Below are 21,326 nucleotides of genomic sequence, written 5' to 3'. Positions count from 1 at the left end.
TGTCTGATTCCTGTGCCATATAATGCATGGAAAAAATGACATAACTATCTCTATATGTAAGGTACCAGCAAGATGGCTGACACAGTGCTGGGAATCAGCATTCTCATTGATCAATTATTTTGCATTTATAATGAAGTTTTTGATCAGTATAATTCTGGGTGAATTTTTTTTTTGCATCCGCTGGGCACAAGCACTTGTTACATAAGGACTAAGGGGAGCGCACTTGTTCCCCCAGTAAATGACCCCTATTATGTTTACGTCACTGCTCTATGAATAGCCCTTAAGGTCCCCATACACGGGCTGATTCTAGCTGCAGATATTGGTCCCTTAGACCGATTCGGCAGCTGATCGGCCTGTGTATGGGCACTACCGACGGGCCTGCCCGACCGATATCTGGCCTGAAATCGGCCAGATATTCGATCGGGCAGGTTAAAAAATCTAGTCGGGTCGGGGACAGCATCGGCTCGTTTATGTGGTCCCAGACCGACATTGCCTATACCCGCCGTAATAATTTGATTGTTTGGTTCTCTTCCCAGGATGAAAATCTCCTTCCGAAAAAATATTTTGAAGTGGACTTTCCTGCCATAGTGGCCAGAAAGCTGTACAATATAAAGTAAGTTCTTTAGCTTTTTCATTAGCCTCATTGGGTTCCATTAACAGCCAAGCACTTGGCTCCAGCCTACTGCCCCCTCACCCCCTTTCCTCTCCAATCAGGACATATGCATGTGTTCCTATTAGAAGGGTGGGGTGCCCCCTCCCTCCTGCCCCACTGCTGGATCTAGCTGCCAGTGCCCAGGCCCTTAGGTGCCTATAAAGAAAATACTGCCCTGCTGTGTTATTGCTTGCCTTGGCACAATATGATAGGTACAATGGCATCTCAAGAAGAGGCTGGGTATAAATCAGGGCTTGTCATTTTAGAAGGAAAAAGTAAAAGCAACCGTCTTCCTGATGTGAAACATAAGAAAACTAACAGTGACCATATTTGGTGGCCCGATTTGGGTCCTTCAGACTGATTCCACAGTTTATCTGCCCGTGTATGGGCACCCCCGACGGGCCAAACTATCGAATTTACTCGATGTCGCCCACCGTAGTTGGCATCTAAGGCATAGAGTGGTGCAATATGCAAGGATTTTTTTTATGTGGGGGTGACAGGTCCCCTTTAGTACATAAAAACTCACCCATGTTCTAGTCATTCCTATGAGATTTTTGGAAGCATATTTATTAGTGGGTGAAAGTTAGAGTTCGCCATGCACTTCTAAAAATCCTATAGGAATGAATAAAACTGGGGTGAGATTTTATATATTAACCTCTAAACTCACATTTTGATAAATCTGCCCCTTTATGAGCACTTGCTTGTTCACCATGTATATAGCCAAGGCTGTAAAAATATTGACCCTTAACCCTTTATGTTCTACAGGTCTAAACCTCCACTATCCAAGCCGATAATGGAAACCCATTCTGGGGAGTCTTTATTGCTGGGTGAGTTCACCATGTGATATTTCTGACGTATGTTTCTCTCCTGCGGAATTTATATGCAGCATAAAAGGGGGGAAGTGACAACACTCATGCGCATAGTGTATTGCTTTAACTGCATTGGCGTAGCTAGGAGTTACTGCCCCCCCCCAGCAAAATATATTTAGGGCCCCCCCCCCCTTAAGTTCTGGGAATAATACATTTTAAGTGCCCTTGTAAAAAGGGGTTAGGGGATAAGAGGTGACTTCTTTTCAGAAGAGTTCCATCAGCTGTAACATCTCACAACCCTCTCTGCTTATTATTTCTGTTACTTATCTTAAATCATGTACAGTATTTCCATGCAGTGGCCATCAAGTTTGGACTTAGAGTCAAAAGAAGCCCTAGCATTCCAAATATTTAGAGGCCAAACAGCCTCACAGGGCACAAATAAGCACTCACCCCAAATCCCCCCCTAACTGGCCTTCAGGCTGGGCCCCCTTAGCCCATAACAAGGTTACAGATATATAGAAACATTGGGGTAACAGTCACCCTGCTATAGTTCCAGGGGTACCCAGGGTACAAATAAGCACTCACCCCAAATCCCCCCCTAACTGGCCTTCAGGCTGGGCCCCCTTAGCCCATAACAAGGTTACAGATATATAGAAACATTGGGGTAACAGTCACCCTGCTATAGTTCCAGGGGTACCCAGGGCACAAATAAGCACTCACCCCAAATCCCCCCCTAACTGGCCTTCAGGCTGGGCCCCCTTAGCCCATAACAAGGTTACAGATATATAGAAACATTGGGGTAACAGTCACCCTGCTATAGTTCCAGGGGTACCCAGGGTACAAATAAGCACTTACCCCAAATCTCCCCCTAACTGGCCTTCAGGCTGGGCCCCCTTAGCCCATAACAAGGTTACAGATATATAGAAACATTGGGGTAACAGTCACCCTGCTATAGTTCCAGGGGTACCCAGGGCACAAATAAGCACTCACCCCAAATCCCCCCCTAACTGGCCTTCAGGCTGGGCCCCCTTAGCCCATAACAAGGTTACAGATATATAGAAACATTGGGGTAACAGTCACCCTGCTATAGTTCCAGGGGTACCCAGGGCACAAATAAGCACTCACCCCAAATTCCCCCCTAACTGGCCTTCAGGCTGGGCCCCCTTAGCCCATAACAAGGTTACAGATATATAGAAACATTGGGGTAACAGTCACCCTGCTATAGTTCCAGGGGTACCCAGGGTACAAATAAGCACTCACCCCAAATTCCCCCCTAACTGGCCTTCAGGCTGGGCCCCCTTAGCCCATAACAAGGTTACAGATATATAGAAACATTGGGGTAACAGTCATCCTGCTATAGTTCCAGGGGTACCCAGGGCACAAATAACCACTCACCCCAAATCCCCCCTAACTGGCCTTTCTAATTGGGTTTCAGGTATATCATCTAGAACAAACGGGCATTTGCCCCAAATCTTACCTAACTGACATTCAGGTTAAGCCTTTCCTGCCCCTGCTCCATTTCACCCATGGTTGGGGGGTTCAGCCCCACAGTTTATGAGCCATTGCTACCTAAGAGTAAAAGTACATGTGAAATGCCCCCATTTAGCTCTGTAACCAATAAGCTCAAGCTGCACCAAGTGGGCACATACCTAAGAATTTCTGATTAGAAATACATTTAAACTATTCAACAATTTTGTTATTATTTCACAACCATGCCAAATTCATGACGTTATTTAATTTACAATTACAATTTGCACCCACCGCGTTTCCCAGTGCTTTGCCATTCACATTTTCTTGGAGGTTACTTTCAGATTTACATACCAATCTATTGCAGCCGAGCTGTGGCTTCTGGAATACATACAGGAAGCTTATTATCTATTGTCAACATTGACACTTTGATTGCATCTCCTCCATGGCGGCTGCTGCAGGCTACACCAGTCTACCACCCATATTGTTAACTTTTCCCCCAAATATTGTAAATTATATCTTTTGGAACACAGTTTATCCTTACATGGAAGTTATATTGGTTTTGGCTGTGCCTTTATCACCTACCATAATAATATAGGTGTTTAGGGTACACTTTTTATTAACTGGAAGCAGCAGTGCTGTGTATTATTGGTGACTGACTAACTTTTCTTGGTTAAGATGGCCACACATCATCAATAAAGATCTGCCTAAAAATTGGCCAGATATCTATCATGCTGGTTTGAAGATCTTGCTGGGTGAGGACTGCATTGGGACATTGATGGCCATTCATTTCAAATAGACCCCAATCTATGATCTGATTATTGGTTTCTGGGACAACTTACAGAGATATGCTTGTGTTTGGGCAGTTTCATTACCCTTCCGACTCTAAAGGTGCCAAGCGAGCGGATCTTCTCCCGACATCCCCACCTACGGGAGGGTGATATCGGTAAAATGTAGGCTAATTTGATTGTTTGGCCCTGGGGCCAAATAATTGAATTATAGCGGGAGCAATGGGCGCAGTTGGTTCGGGGACCGAATCAACGAGCCGATGCGGTCCCCGATCCGACTTAATCTTTTAACCTCCCCGATCGATATCTGCCCAATTTCAGGCCAGATATCGATCGGGCATGCCCCTTGTTCCTGCCCCTCGTTCCTACCCCTACGCGGGCCAATAAGCTGCCGAATTGGTCCAAGGGACCGATATCGGCAGCTACAATCGGCCCGTGTACGGCCACCTTTAGGCTTAAGGTCTCCATACACATTAAAGGAACAGTAACACCAAAAAATGAAAGTGTATAAAAGTAACTAAAATATAATGTGCTGCTGCCCTGCACTGGTAAAAGTTGTGTGTTTACTTCAGAAAGACTACTTTAATTTATATAAATAAGCTGCTGTGTAGCCATGGGGGCAGCCATTCAAAGGAGAAAAGGCACAGGCACATAGCAGATAACAGATAAAACACTATTGTATTCTACAGAGCTTATCTGTTATCTGCTATGTAACCTGTGCCTTTTCTCCTTTTTTCCAGCTTGAATGGCTGCCCCCATGGCTACACAGCAGCTTATTATATAAATAATAGTAGTGTTACTGTAGCAAACACACCAGTTTTACCAGTGCAGGGCAACAGTGCATTATATTTTTATTACTTTAAAGCTCTTTCATTTTTTGGTGTTACTGTTCCTTTAAGATCCGCTTGTTTGGCAGGTCGCCAGATCAGCGGATCTAAAGTGGCCGATATCAGACTATATCGGTATAGGAGCCATCAGAGCAAGGACTGCATCAATGAGCCAATGCGGTCCCTGATCCAACAGGTAAATCAAACCTGTCCAATCGACACCTGACCAATTGAGAAGGTCCTTTGGGGGGCCCCATACAAGGGGATTCTCGACCTGAAGAGAAAATCAGCCCCATCTGGCATTGCCTAAAAGGCAATAACATTAAAGGCATAGTTCACCTTCTGTTAACTTATTATGGCTAGAACTTAGCCAGCAGTCTGAATTCTCCATCTCTGCTAAAGGCAGAGCAAGGCTGCAGTTCTTGGCAATAGTGCAGCATTGATATTATATAAGTGGGCAAAAATGAGTCAGTAACCTGCATTGGTGCAATGAACAATACCATCGCTCTGGGATAGGCGGCTGCACAAATGGAATAAAGCAAATCCATCTTTTGGCACACAAAGAATGACTGCCCTAAAGGATCAGTGTTGTTCTGACTTTGTGCTACACCATATTGGTGAGGGTCACCGGTACTGTGCCAGAAAGATTACTTGCTATTTTCCATAGAGTCCTTATTATCCAAATGTCAATGTGAATGAAAATATTTTCGTTATCTGCACCTCCCAACAAAGTAAATTTCATTGACTGCGTGGTTGCGGGACCTTCGGAGCTGCCCCTTATCTGGATCTTGCTCCCAACTTTCATCATACTGTATGTTGTAATGCGTTAAACAGATAACACACACTGCAGAGAGGGAGTTAAAAAAACATCTTAAAAAACCTCCTGTGCTAATAAAGGTATCTCTGTTGCTTTTAAAGATTGGGCACTGTGACAGTGATAAAGCAGTAACAGAGCATTGTTTTGCTTTAACTTGTGCTCTGTATAAACAACCCCCCCCCCCCTTTTTACCCATTGGTTACAACTTTTTTGGCTTACAGAAGTCCATTATGCAGGGAGGGGTTATCTGTGCACTGGTATTTTGATTATCTGCCTCACAGGAACCAGGAAATTATAAATATTTGATAATTTTTGTTATTTTGCTAAATAAAATAACAAAAAACATAGAGGTGACATAAATGGGCAAAGTAAGTCTTTTGGAACTGGCCCGGGTTATATCATTTAGGTAGGTGACACCAAGCACCCCTGAGATGTCAGCTACCTGAAGGCAATTTCTAGGAGTCTTTTATTTACACCCTGATCTTTTGACCACACCCAGTTATGCTCTGGCTCCACCCCTACATACTTAAAGAATTAAAGAAGTATGTAAAGAATTAACAGAGCATTGTTTTGCTTTCACTCCTGTAATGATTTAGTTTAACTAGAGCTCTGTATAAACAACCCCCTCTTTTTACCCCTTTTGTTGTAAGTTTTTTTTTGGGTTACAGATAAGAGTCCATTATTCAAGGAGGGTTTAATTGCATTGACACATTCCCCAGGTTTAGAGACAATTTTTCTAAGTGATAAGAACTGGTAGATGCTTTTGAGCTCACCTCTGATAGATCTTTAAAGGAGAAGGAAAGGTAAAAACTAAGTAAGCTTTATCAGAAAGGTCTATGTAACTACAGCCATAAGCACTGAGTTCTTTGTAAAAAGATTTCTTGTGTCTGTAATTCCTGTGCCAGAGACACGCAGCTTTCTGTTCTCTGCTCTTTCCTGCTCCCCCTCCCTCAAGAATGCTAAGAACTCACTCCCCCCCTTAGGAATGTGGATCTGAGCCAATCAGCAGGAAGCTGACTCATAGTCTTACTAACTGAGCATGTTCACTTGATCTGGGTGTCTGTGCAGTGAGGCATTATGGGAACTTTCTTTACACAGCTCAGTGGTTTTTTTCCTATGCGGCTTCTGATCAATATTCTGAGAAATATGGGGAGACTTAAGGGCACTATTGAGACAACTGAAGGTATGCCTGCAGCTTGAGATTAACTCTTTACTAGCCTTTTCTTCTCCTTTAACTAATACAAAAATAAAGGACAATTTGATCCCAAACAGTCCAAAAGGAGAGTATGTAATTGCTCCGCCTCTAATGGGTATAAGTTGGTCTCTGTTTGGACAGTTTAGTCCTTTCTTTTCCCCCCATCATATATAGAGAAACATTTAAGGTGCTTGGAATGACTGAAAATAATTTCTTTTTTAGTAGAACTAAAAGAACACGTGGTTCCATTTATTTCCCATTTGTAAACTTTTTCTCATCTTCCTCTTTCTCGAGAAGACTCTTTCCCCTAAAATCTTTTATTAGGATTATATTTGAGATAATATTCTTTGAAGCTGGCACATTCTCGGAAAAATCAGGGGGGGATTTTACTTCAGTTCTCAAGCAAAAACCCCAGGCTGGTCCATTAAATACAATGGTTTGTTTGAAGGAATGAGCGATTATACTCACTTTATATAAAATCGATTTGATGGGGAGATATGCTCCTGTACTGCACTATTTTTTGACTATTGGGGTTCAGTGCCCCCTGTAGCTCATGGTAAGGTTACATATACTGTATACAAAAGCAATACTGAATTATTCTTTTAGCAATAGTTTCAAGAGCAGAAAATATGTGTTCGCCCCTAAATCTCACACAAAATGAACTTCAAGCTGGGCTTCCAGGAGTATCTAGAAGAACAAAAAGTCATCCTTCCTAAACCGCTCACCAACTTAACTTCAAGCTGGGGTTCCAGAAGTATTTAGAAGAACAAATAGACATCCTTCCTAAACCTCTTACCAACTAAACTTCAAGCTGGGGTTCCAGAAGTATCTAGAAGAACAAATAGAAATGCTTCCTAAACCTCTTACCAACTAAACTTCAAGCTGGGCTTCCAGGAGTATCTAGAAGAACAAATAGACATCCTTCCTAAACCTCTTACCAACTAAACTTCAAGCTGGGCTTCCAGGAGTATCTAGAAGTACAAATAGTCATCCTTCCTAAACCACTCACCAACTTAACTTCAAGCTGGGGTTCCAAAAGTATCTAGAAGAACAAATAGTCATCCTTCCTAAACCTCTTACCAACTAAACTTCAAGCTGGGCTTCCAGGAGTATCTAGAAGAACAAATAGACATCCTTCCTAAACCTCTTACCAACTAAACTTCAAGCTGGGCTTCCAGGAGTATCTAGAAGTACAAAAAGTCATCCTTCCTAAACCTCTCACCAACTAAACTTCAAGCTGGGGTTCCAGAAGTATCTAGAAGAACAAATAGTCATCCTTCCTAAACCTCTTACCAACTAAACTTCAAGCTGGGCTGCCAGGAGTATCTAGAAGTACAAATAGTCATCCGTCCTAAACCTTTCACCAACTAAACTTCAAGCTGGGCTTCCAGGAGTTTGAAGGAGAACAAATAGACATCCGCCATCAATCTCACATAAGCTGAACTCTAAGCTGGTATTCCAGGAGTATCACCGTCTGTGAGAAAGGAGCCCTGGGGACTGCTGGTGTGAACGCACTCTTCAGTGAGCGAGGGAACTCCCTTTGGTTTGGGGCCCCAGAACTTTCTTCTGCGGACCAACAGAGGGACGCCGGACACCTGGAGCGCTTTACTAGAAGTATCTAGGAGAACAAATAGACATTCTCCCTAAACATCACACCAACTGAACTTTAAGTTGGGCTTCCAAGAGTTTCTAGGAGAACAGACAGACATCAGAACTGGACTTCCAGGGCTTTCCAAATAGACATCCTTCATAAATCTTGTGCCTACTGACCTACAAGCTGGGCTAACCAGCAACCAATACAACAAATGGGAGCTAAAGTCTGCTTACAGTCATTACAGTACTGCTTTAGGAGGTTATTTTATCATTACTGTGGGTTCCAGAGGGCAATGCACCGTTACTGACTAGTGTAGCTGTCTCTCAGATCCTGTTCTCTGTTTCACACATGAAAACAGAAGTTTTCCCATCTGTCTCAATCCTCTTCGTTTGTGGTTTATTTGCATGAATAGTCACATAGTGGTTGGCGGGGGAATCGTGAACATCACTGTTCATATAATTCTGTTTTTAAAGCAAGTTCAACTGAATTCTACCCATAAAGGGGATGTGAACCTTAATCTCTGCTGTGCATAGAGCAGGACATAAACTGGAATGAAAGAGAGTAAAACTAACAGAATTTCTATGTGAAATTTAGCAACTCGCCAAGAGTTCTAGGGTGATGACATATCCTCTTTCTCTCTCCAAATTACGGAAAGACCCCTTATCCGGAATACCCTTGGTCCCGAGCATTCTGGATAATGGGTCCTATACCTGTATTGTACAGGGGTGAAAAACCATTGAGAAATCAACTTTGGAAACGGTATCTCAACACCTACTTTGTGCAAGACACACATTATGGGGACTCTAAGTTGTAGTCAGTGTGGGGTGTGGCTTTCTCCAGGGACCAAGGTCCTGAAATGGGGACAATAAACACTGTAATCTATTAGGACTACACCGGAATCTGTGTATGATTGCTCGGGGAGCACTTTGTGCACATTACCTTGAGCTTTATCCTCACTAGTATCTTACAACCTGTGTAGTTTCTATAAGGGTGCTCATATTCCCTTAATTATCACTGTACTTGAATGGCAAATATAAAAAATGAACTTGTTATGCACTTCTTTATTTATTACAAGGTTGTAAAGGATGCAGGATTGTCAGCCTTTGCCCTGCAGTCGCGTTCCTAAGAGTTTGTTTCCTATAAATGTCATTGAGACAGACCCCACTAAAAACTGATGCAATCTGTGGGTTCTCGCAAATGCCAGAGGGGCTGCTGTAAGTTGCAGGGCTGGACCTAGGGGTAGGCAGAAGAAGCACCTGCCTAGGGCACAACGTTGGGGGGACGCCAGGCAGGTACCTCTCCTGCCTACCCCTAGTCGACACTCCCTTATTATTGTCCCCACTGCTTGTCATTTCGTGCCCCCCCCCTTGACGGCAGGGGCAAGGTGGCCGACCAGGTTACCTAGGGTACCCAGTTGGCTTGGCCCACCCCTGGTAAGATGCCATAGACAGTTACTATTGGGCTGGTGGGGGGCTGTGTGTACTTGATAATGCAAGGGCCTATTTTGGCCCTCTGGAGCCTGCATAGCTGAGTTGTTGATACAAGAAAGCTGAGCAAAATTTAAAAAAATCTCTCAACAACTGAAAAAAAAAATAAAACTGCAAAGAATGGAGACAATGTACATGGATATCATTATTTATATTAATAAGTAAATGTATATATTTAGTTTCCTATTATTTCCTCAGGCTTTCATTTTGCAGCATAGGCATTCCCTGTACTATGCACCATGCTGCAGAAAAATGTGAGAGTATAGAAAAGAGGATATTATGGGATGGTATTATCCCCTTTGTAATGGAGTTGATGCTACTATACAGCATAGCGTAGCTGGATATATGTATATGATTCACTTCCCTTTGGCTTTGAGCCCTGATCATTATTGCATCTCATAAACCACAGGATTTGCCCTTTCTCTTAAATGGACGTATGGTAAAGCAATGTGATAGCAGTGAATGAAGCAAATTCTTACACTGTACTTTGTCATGCACTTTGCCCAAAATGTATTGCTTCGTTTTAAACCTTCAGTATTGTGTTATATTAATAATGCGCCCCCCCCCCCATGCTTTTTTGATCTTCCATTTTTTTTTGGCTAGAAACCCTAAAGGGGTGGATTTATCAAATGTTGAATTATGAACAATGGTCAATTGGGAATTACTGGGTAGACTTAAAGAAGAAGAAAAGGCAGAATGATGGGGGGAACCAAGGTGTTAGGCACCCCTCCACTCCCCAGTGATTCCAGTTGCTTAATTCTTACCCTGGGCTGGCACTCCTCTTCTTTTTCTACTTCTACATTTGCTGTGAGCACCACACGGCCATTTTGTTCCATTTATCCTTTATCACAGATGAATTTCTGTACTACCTAGGGCGGCACAGGGTTTGCCTGAGACACCGGAACAACATGGTGACGTGGCACTAACCCTGGGCCAGAGCACCGGGCCTGGGGCAGAAAATATGCCACTGGAATCATTGGGGATTGAAACAGCTTGAAACCTTTAATGATTTGACCTTTCCTTCTGCTTTAAATGGATATGGTTAGTATCCAGCTTGTAAGCTCTTGTGAGCAGGGCCCTCCAGTCCTATTTGTATTCCATCACCCTTGTTTGTTAAATTATTATAAGACCCCTGTTTGATTTCCCTCTCAGATGCCCACAGTTTGGATTCGGCCAGATACTCCATAATAGGGGCGGATCTTAGAAACCCGAAAGATATGGAAGAGAAGCTGAAGAAGATGAGCCTGGACCCACAGTAAGGTGTCTGCTTATGATAAACATTGTTTTCCTACCGTGTTCTTGTAGGTAGTGGTACGTACCAGTGTGTGCGCTAGGAGGAGGTGGCCTGGGATCCCCAATCCTTCGGTGCTTGAGAGGGACCTAGGATGTTGGGGAGTGGGCCGGTGGTGATATCACAGTCAACAGTCAGCTGCTAGACCTGCATCTGGACCTGTATCTACCGTGCCTTAATGTGTGGGTCGACATATTGTCGACCCCCACCTGATCCTAAACCGACCCAGCCTGACCCGCCATGCTTACATGACTTATAAACCCACTTCTGACCTGCCCATCTCTGACATGACCAGAGGGAAATGGGGCAGGAGGTAGTTTATAAAAGAAAGCTGCATACCAGCATCAGATGCGGTTAGGCCAGTGGTTGAGAAACCTCAGAGAAAAATAGGCAGGCACTCCGGATAAATAAAGCGTTTTTGGTAGCTCAACAAGTTATGGTAAAATCATTATAGTGTATTTACACTTACACATAATGCTATAATGCCTTATGTACCTAATGACTAAGTCATTAGCTTATGACTAAGTACCCATCTAGGTACGAAATGCGTAAGGCTTTATAGCATTATGTGTAAGTTTAAATAAACTATATAACTGTATAATGATTTTACCATAACTTGTTGAGCTACCAATAACGCTTTATTTATCCGGAGTGCCTGCCTGTTTTTCTTGATTTCCCATTATTGGCTCCCTGAAGCTGAAGGTCTGTGGCATCGGCACCCGGACCCTTTACTACTACGGGTAAGAATTCTACCTCAATCACCGGAGCTCTATGTACTCTTGATTTTTGAAACCTCAGAGAAGCTGGGCTGGGGGAGTAATGCCACCAGGGGGAAAGGGCCTGGACAGAGTAAGCTTTCTAGCAAATGCCAGAGATGCTGCTGTAAGATGCCATAGACTATTTATTGGGCTGGTGGGCACTATTTGAGCTTCTGCCAGGGCCTATTTTGAATCCCAGTCTGGACCTGCATCTACAGTGCCTTGTTCCCAGCCAGAGACCAGCTAATGAGCATATTTTTTAGTCCCTGGCAAGACCTAAATATTATTCTCCTTGTTTTCCAGGCTGCCAACGCTTCTTGTCACAGAGTGTGTACTGGTGTATATGACTCCCGAGCAGTCAGCAAGTCTCTTACAGTGGGCAACAAACACGTTTACCACAGCCATGTTTATTAACTATGAACAGGTAACTTTGGGATATATACTTTGTATATCTAGTATGCTTAAAAGAATGCAGCTAGATGCTTAACTGAGAATTTTCTACTTACTTAAGTACATTTCATTGGATATAAACATAGTCGAACGCATGAGAGGGCGGCTTTAAGAACCATATTTACTGTAGGCTAAGTCTGTAGGCTAAGTCTGTAGGCTAAGTCTGTAGGCTAAGTCTGTAGGCTAAGTCTGTAGGCTAAGTCTGTAGGCTAAGTCTGTAGGCTAAGTCTGTAGGCTAAGTCTGTAGGCTAAGTCTGTAGGCTAAGTCTGTAGGCTAAGTCTGTAGGCTAAGTCTGTAGGCTAAGTCTGTAGGCTAAGTCTGTAGGCTAAGTCTGTAGGCTAAGTCTGTAGGCTAAGTCTGTAGGCTAAGTCTGTAGGCTAAGTCTGTAGGCTAAGTCTGTAGGCTAAGTCTGTAGGCTAAGTCTGTAGGCTAAGTCTGTAGGCTAAGTCTGTAGGCTAAGTCTGTAGGCTAAGTCTGTAGGCTAAGTCTGTAGGCTAAGTCTGTAGGCTAAGGTCTGTAGGCTAAGTCTGTAGGCTAAGTCTGTAGGCTAAGTCTGTAGGCTAAGTCTGTAGGCTAAGTCTGTAGGCTAAGTCTGTAGGCTAAGTCTGTAGGCTAAGTCTGTAGGCTAAGTCTGTAGGCTAAGTCTGTAGGCTAAGTCTGTAGGCTAAGTCTGTAGGCTAAGTCTGTAGGCTAAGTCTGTAGGCTAAGTCTGTAGGCTAAGTCTTTCATTGTAGGCTAAAGGCAGCCGATTTTTGATCTTTCATGTGACTGATCGTTCCAACCCTCCACTGACGTTCAGGGCTGAATCGTCAGATATGAAGGTAGAAACAGTAGGATTTCTATCTCCTTCTGCCGATTCAGCCCTGAACATAGATTCATAGCCTTCAATGGCGCCCGATCAAAATCTTCTAACCCGCCCGATTGGCGAGTCGACTGATATTAGCAGCCTCCTGCGATATCGGGCGACTTGCCATACACGCACCGAATATCGTACGAAACGATTAATTAATTCAAAGATAAAAAGCCATCTATTGTGCGTGCTTCACTGCTTAGGTCCTGAATATGCAATATTACACTAACTAACAATTTAACTGTCACACACAAACATTTATTGGTTACAAAAAACTTCTACAAAATACAATTGCTACAAAAATGCATACCATAACAAATTACCAACAATATTGTTAAGACTGGAGTCTAAGTCGATGTTAGTATTAAATACTGTGGTTCCAATAGGTATGAATATTAGGTTTGAATTGAAGCCATTCCTTACATCCATTTGGAAATAGAGTTTTAAAGGGAAAATAAAATTTCCTTGTCAGGGTTAGTGATTTTTAGAAGAAGTATGATACATTTTTTTAGTGTTATTTGGCACCTTTTTACTATTTGCACTACTACACACCTTTGACCTACACTTATATGCACTTTAAAGGTAATATGAATTATTATAAGCTGCTTGTGTATCCAATTAAGAGAAGCAGTGGTTTTGAGTGGGGTATGTTAACTATTATGTAGGTTCCATTAGGTTAAGTCACGCATGGCGTTATGGGTAACCTAATAGGTTTGTGCAAGGTTAAAAGTGTTTACTTTATTGCAACATTTGCTTCTTGACCTATTATACACCTCTTTAACAACACAGTTTAGGTAACTGGTATGTACCTGATGCAAGGCTACTGTGTGGCCCTGAATTATGTATAGATTATAATTGAGGATAAATAAGGGAAATGACTCCTGAACTTCACACCTTCTCTGGTGAACTGCCCAATGGCATGAAATCTGTAGGAAGGGCAGAACATGGAGACCATGTAGCACTGGGATTTTACAATTGGTATAGTATGCATTTTTGTTGAATTTTAATTTTTTGTTATTAGTCAGTGGATGTTTGTGTGTGACGCTGTTAACTTGTTGGTACGTTTATGGCAGAAACAAGGCCCAGGCCCTTATTGTTCTAATTGAACACTTTGCAGGTAAACATGATGGATCGCTTCGGCCAAATAATGGTGGAGAACCTTCAGCGGAGGCAGTGTAATCTCGCCGGGGTAGACGCTTGCCAGTCATTAGAGTCACAGGTCAGTGTCATCACATTAAGCAGCGATGTCCCTAATTCTGTCATTTGCAGTAAACTTACAAAGCTCTGCGGTGTTTTTGATGATCTCTGCTCACATGATAGTGTAGGGGTCATGTATTCATCCCATACATGTAAGTGCAAGAGTGTTGGTACTCCTGGGAATGCTGCTCTCTGCAACCACACTCAGAGAGTAGTGTCAGGGGGCACAGCAGAGCCCTGTTGTTGTGTCTGATATACTGCTTCACACTGTAAGTAGCCTGCATTGTGCAGGGGCTTTATTTTACATATTAAACGATTTTATACTATTTTCGATTCCTCTTCATTCCATATACTCTGAGGACTAAGGATGCACTGCAATCAATAGCCGAATTGACTTCTCTACATGCTCTTATTTTAATTAAATCTGGTGAGCATTTACTTTGGACACATCGTGTGGGTGTGATACACTGCATTGGGCTGATATATAAGCACTTTTGATTGTCCGATTCACTTAATATATTTGCACATTTTGCACCAAATTAGAACGCTAAAAATCTTTTAGCGTTTTAGTCACAAAGAAAGTTTTGTACGTATTGCACTAGTTTTGCTTTTGTTTTTCTCTAATTCCATGCGCTTCCATCAACACGATTACATACATCTGAGACCCATCTAAAAAGGGAGGGTTGTTCTTATGAGGAGGCAGCACACGATCACACAGTTTCTACTATACTGAAGATTTGGTTTCAAAGAACTCCACCAAGAAGCGCTGAGTATTTGGGGGACCACCCTATTAACTGTTAGAGCTGATACAAAATAGGCCCTGGCATTTCAAGTACACAGAGGCCCAAACAGCCCCCCCACCAGCCCAATAAATAGTGACTGTCTATGGCATCTTACAGCAGCCCCTCTGGTATTTGCCAGAACTCACAGATTGCCAGTCTGGACCGGCTGCCCTTAAATTTCTGCCTGTACAGGACCCTAATGTGGGGTGAGCCTGCTGATGCTCCCTAACTTGCAATTCTGAATTCAAAAGCACAAGTTAGGAGCTTGTAGGGGGATTTTTAGGTGCCTTCCCCTGCCTGCCACTGCTGACTCTTGGAATGAGCAGAGACCTGTGGCCATTTACACAGTGCAGAACGCAGTGTGCAAATTGCAAAAAACAAATGCCAGATTGCACTTCACATGTTCTTGATTGTACACAACCCTGTATATATTTTAAAAATGAATAAATAGTAAAGGAGAAATACATAGCAACCACAGTGATGCTCTGGGTTTTGTTTATATATACAGTACTGTAGCACAGAGAGGCTTAAATAGTATTAATTAGAGTGGGAGATATAAGGAAAGCTACTTAAAGTGAAGCTGATAGAAACAAGCACTTCAAAAATGAATATATATATATATATATATATATATATATATAAACTCTGGTTGCCTTGTGTTACAAATTATTTTTATGAAAAAGCAATATTTTATAATGGAAGTACCCTTCTAATTCCAATTTCCAATGAGGTTACAATAGCGTTAGCAGAAACGGCAGCTGTGCAGAGAGTAAGCTCCACCTCCCAGACAGACTGCATCCATAGTCCCTGGATCATGGGCCACACTTGGGGTGGTTCCAGGGTGCAGTGCTATACCCCTGTCGACCTCGTCCTAAAATAATTTCATATAAATACATCTTAGAATTGCCCTTCAGATGCCCAGACTGTTAAAGAGGTTTTTTTTTGTAGGAGGAACTTGTGCCACTGCCAGACATACTCTGTTACCGGTTGCTTTTTAGCCCTTGCCCCCTGTGGCATCTATGGCGGGTAATAAACCTGTGGGTCAGCAGTAGAAGCAAGAATGAAATAATTATACAGTGACACCTTAGTTTTGCCAGTGGGAAATAACTAAAGGAAGTACAGAGGCCCTTTAAATGTTTGGCACTGTTACCCTGACCTCAGAACAGAGTTTTTATATATTAACTGAAACAAAATAATCTTTTATCTTTATTGTGTGGTTTAAAAAATAAAGGTTAAGGTCTTCATCGACATGGTTTCCTAAGATTTCTTTTCAGCTTTAGTTCTTTTTTTTCTCCAGGGCTGGATCAATATGTTAACTTTACCTTTATTGTTTAGGTTCATTCCCATGGGGCAGCTAGTCTTTTATTGTAATAAGTTACTGGATACAATACAATAGAAACTTTACTGCTCTGATATTTCTATCTGCATTCGCAGCTGCCATAAGGAACAAAAACATTCATGGCATTTGAGTTGTGAGGCCCACATTGTGTTCAGTTTCTTGGCCAATGACTATAGGGCTAATAAGGCCGTCTGTTTGGCTGGGAATTGGCCATATATCTAGCATGAAAATGAAAAACACATTAGGCTGTTATGCTGTCTCCCAACAGGCCTGCATGCACCCCTGTTATGATCAGATAGTTGGCCTGGGGGTTTGAATCAGCTTGATTTGGCCCACCTTGTGGTTGTCAGGCCGGCCTGGCAATCTGTGGATCCTGGCAAATGCCAGAGGGGCTGCTGTAAGATGCCATCGACAGTCACTATTTATTGGGCTGGGGGGGGCTGTTTGGGCCTCTGTGTACTTGGAATGCCTATTTTGTATCCCAGGCCTGGTTGCTATTGAACTCTTCTCAGCCACCCATAGGGCATTGCAGCTCCCCAGCAGCAGAAGATGCCAAAAATGTCAGCATTGCACCCTCTGGTTGATATCAAGCCCGGACTGGCAATCTGTGGGTTCTGGCAAATGCCAGAGGGGCTGCTGTAAGATGCCATCGACAGTCACTATTTATTGGGCTGGTGGGGGGGCTATTTGGGCCACCATGTACTTGAAATGCCAGGGTCTGTTTTGAATCTCAGTCCAGACCTGAAAGGTGACGTCACCAAACAAGTGGTTCTTTAGGTGTATAACCAGATTTGGACTGTACCACTTCTGTATAATGTATAAAGAATATGTAAATATGTAGGCCTGCCCATTTTCCTGATTTTACCAAATGGGGCTTACCCGGCTATTTAGATCTTGGCCAACGCTAGGATCACATAGGGAGCAGACACAGAGCCTTTGGATTAGGATGCCATCCGTGGACCCTTTTGGTATTCGGCCAATGGAAATTTCTAACCTGCCCAGTTGAAAGAGACCCAGTGTAATAGTTTGAAATATTAAAGCAAAAGGCACAGAGGAATCTTATTTCTCTAGCCAGCAGGTATGTGGGAAGGCACCTTTCCTACTGCTCCCCTTCACCCAACCCAATCCATTACACATATATGGGTTTGGTTTGTTGAGATTTGGTATCCAGCCAATCCAAAAATGATTAGGGGCAGGCAGAGAGCAACTTCACTTCTCCTGCAAACTCTCCTCTCCCTCCCGTACCTCTTGCATAATCCACCACCCCTTGTATAAATAGCAATGCACAAGCCATAATAAAAAGGCTGTGCGTTTATGGCAGTCATTAAATGTAATAGGTAAACCTGTAACGGCTCTAACAAAATGTTTACACTCGTGTGTATAAATATATATATATGCTGGGATTGCTGTGGAGCTGCAGAGTAATTTACTGCAATCACAGTAACATGGAATAGAGCAAAGACCTGTTGCCTTTGTCGGAGAGATCGCCCAACCCTTTCATGCCAGCAGCTTCTCTCCCTAAACATATCCAGTGAAGGCTGCCATTGGCAGGTGTATAGGTGGGCACAGAATTATACAGTCAGGAGCACTTTAAGCCATCAGCATTACAAAGGAATAAAAAAAGCTATTTGGCTTTCTCCTTCTTGTGATTGGTTATCCAGTGCCAATGGCACTTGGCCATTCTCTAGCAGCTTGTTTATTGTGTGCAGAGAGCCACTCTTGGACTGTGGCAGTTGGGCGCAGAGAGGAATTTATTGGCATGGGATATAGTGTGTGTGCGGAGAGAGTGCATAACTTGTGTGCCAGGAGAGACTCCCAGGCAGTGGATAAATTGTGTGCAGAAGGCAATACGCAGTATATAAACTCTATGCAAAGGGCTGCCCTTGGACAGTGCAGAGAGATTTGTTGGGCAATATATAAACTGTTTGCTGAGAGCCACACTAGCTCAGGCTGTGTTTGGGCATTTTTTTTTTTTTTTTATTTCTTCATCCTTCATTGGCTTTTCCTTTGCAGACCGAGCGATTGCTGTCCACTGGCTGGGAGTCAGCAGATGCCTGGAACATGATGAAAGTCTACAGCAACTTACCCCAAGAAGATGTAATGAGGTGCTGAGCTTTCCATTTGTGCCAAACACAATCACTCCATATGGAGCTTGGACCATTAATATACCCCTACAGCAATGGTCCTCAAGTTTTTAATCTGTGCAAGCCCCACTTGAACCTGTGGCCAGGGCACCCTTTAAAGGTTCAACGTGGCTCTTAGGTCATGCAGTGTGTAAGCTATAGTAAAATATTGGTGCACCAGTCAGTTTCCGCAAAAACATATTCTCTCCAAAGCTCACCTTAATTGGCATCCCTCATGGGCTTTCAGCTGTATCTAAGAGAGCAAATAGCCATTCACTCTAATTGTTACCCATAGTGGCCTTCAGGTGGCGCCATTCCTGCTTGTCCTCCAAGATCTCCCTGGGGGGCCCCACAGTTTGGGAAGCACTGCTGTAGAGCATGGGCCTTCAACCAGTGGACGTCAAGCCTTTGCTTGGCCATAATCTAATAACCAGGGGCCATAGAGGAATCTGGTAGAATCCCTGCTGTACAATGTATAGACCCAGAGCCACAATGCCCATTTGCTGATACAGAATGACACTATGAGGTTTGTCTGTTAACCTTGCTGTGGTTTTCAGAGGAACTGTTTACATAGTTACATAGTTACATAGTTACATAGGGTTGAAAAAAGACCAGTGTCCATCAAGTTCAACCCATCCAAGTAAACCCAGCACACTTAACCCACACCTACCAATCTATACACTCACATACATACACTATATATACAACCACTAGTACTAACTGTAGATATTAGTACAGAACGGGAAGTTTTACATATTCCCGTCTGCTGTCTCTAAGGGTTTATTTGCCCAAACAGTGAAAGCGGAAATGTCGGCAAGGTCACTCTTTGTCTGTTTTTTCAGTGTAGCCGTTAAAGGAAGGATAAGCAAACAGTGTCTGGTAATGTACAAGTGGCACACTGCAGACTAAACCAATAACTTATCAGTCGTTATATCATTAATGGGAAGGCATATTTGGGCCCTGTCCTACTCGTAGATGGACTGCCACAGGTCCCCGGATAAATACAGTGCTAGGAGGGTTGTATATATGAGGGCAGGAACTAGCTGCATACGTTAAGGTGGCCATACACTATAAGATCCGCTTATTGGCCCTTGGGCCAAACAATCAATTTACAATGATGGGAATAGGAGCTGTCGATTAAACCTGCCTAATATTCAGCCAGATATTGGTCGTGTAGGTCTATAGGGGGGTTCCCATACATGGGCAGATATGCTGAATCTGGTCTATAGGACCTCAGTCGGTGGCTTAAATCTGCCAGTGTATGCCCACCTTTAGGGAGGGCCGGCAGGTGGGAAACAAGGGGGACCTGTACTTAGTACCTACCCTATGGCAGCTGTAAGGATAGGGCTACCTTGCACCCACTGGCAGTTTGCTCCTAAGAGCAAAGGCCTTATTGCACCCTTTAGTATTCTGGTGCTTCTGTCAGGGGTGAATCCTATTATTAAGCTCCCTGTTGCCTTATGTTAAAGAGACAGTTCTGAGATTTCCACTTTGGGAAATGAATCACAAGTGATGCTGTTTGAAATCCACAAGACTCTGGTAAATACAGCAAGTAATTGCATTCCTACAGAGTAAATACACACACACATATATATCACCGTATAACTAGACAGCAAGTCAACATTTTATTTGTCAGTGTCGTTTACATGGAAATCTCATGATTTGGTGCAGGTCACATGGTGCCTCAGAAAGAAAAACTTGGCCGTGCTCCCAGATAATAGACCCTGAACTCTCCATAGTTTATTGTTACTAGTTGGTTAACAGGGCTCTGAAGAGATTGGGATAATAAGTGGAAATAGGGGGTGCAATAGAGAGGCAGGATGGATTGGGTAGAAATAGACCCCATCCAGAGGTACAGGAGGTTAGGTCCTGGCAAATAAAATACACAAAGGCTCAAACAGCCCCCCCACCAGGCCAATAATTAAAAAATACTATAAAAAAATATTACTCTCTACATTATACAAAAAATGAATTCAAAGGTGAACAACCCCTTTAAGGCAAAGGCAAAAGAAAAGCAGACTGTGACTATAGTATTTGTACATAGTAGAAATCCCCTCTTCCCATTCACACGCGTGCCTACATTTCCTAATGATACCAGCCAGCACTGATACAGTTGGGTCATGAAACCCACATTTAAGATGTATCTTTTGCCCACAGGATTGAGAAGCTGGAGTTCTTAGATGAGAAGGAGCTCTTGGAACAGTTGCTGCTACATTACTGCATCAGTTGGGCTACAAAAGATTCTCTTGGTCTGGGTAAGACCTTTGTTTCAGATGTTGCTTTGTTAAATGCTCCCTATAGATCTTGTAACAGTGCCTCTGGCAGGCAGGGGGCAGTGCTGAAGAAAATCAGTGGCAGTGCCTCCTGGCCGTCAGTACTGCACAATGCAAAACAACCCCCTCCCCCGGAATACAAAGGAAATATAGTGCTACAATTGTCACCTTATTTTCCCAACAGGTCTTGCTGGGATCACTTTTTGAATGCCTGCCGCATCCCTGCAGGCGGAGCTACACAATGTCCAGCCCAGGAGGAGCATGAAGAATCCACAGAGAAAGTTGCCTGTACCTGGAGGTACAATATCGGAACAGATCAAATGGGTGCCAATGGTTACACTGGGTGACTGTTGCATTTTAAATAAAAAAAAGTTACTTTGCAACTTTGGGGAGATTGCTTCTTCGGTATGATCTTTACTCTCTCCAAGTCTTCTATTAGTCATGTATAGATATATGCATATGGTGTGGCCTTCCCTACATACGTTTACCATATGCACTGCTCATTGTGCAAACTCCAAATTTCTTGACTGCATATTTGCATTAATATATCTAAATAGGAGTTGCCATAAGAATCATTTCTAGAGGCGTCACTGTCGCTTTAAATATAAATATATGTAGCACTATGC

General features: G+C 43.1%; 1 protein-coding gene across 1 annotated transcript in view; it reads left to right on the top strand.

The window, feature by feature from the left end:
• lcmt1 (leucine carboxyl methyltransferase 1) overlaps positions 1-21,071 on the top strand; it is a 28,368-nt gene extending 7,297 nt beyond the window's left edge. Inside the window, 8 exon segments of the mRNA NM_001016033.2 lie at positions 537-613; positions 1,418-1,479; positions 10,789-10,891; positions 11,989-12,109; positions 14,104-14,205; positions 18,318-18,409; positions 20,585-20,682; positions 20,885-21,071. Coding sequence (NP_001016033.1) covers positions 537-613; positions 1,418-1,479; positions 10,789-10,891; positions 11,989-12,109; positions 14,104-14,205; positions 18,318-18,409; positions 20,585-20,682; positions 20,885-20,907 — 678 coding nt within the window. The 3' untranslated portion in view covers positions 20,908-21,071.
• Positions 21,072-21,326: the final 255 nt, after the last annotated feature.

Source organism: Xenopus tropicalis, chromosome 9 (genome assembly GCF_000004195.4).
Source record: "Xenopus tropicalis strain Nigerian chromosome 9, UCB_Xtro_10.0, whole genome shotgun sequence".
Taxonomy (NCBI): Eukaryota; Metazoa; Chordata; class Amphibia; order Anura; family Pipidae; genus Xenopus; species Xenopus tropicalis.
Note: the sequence above shows the minus strand (reverse complement) of the source record. Positions and strands in the feature narration are given on the sequence as shown.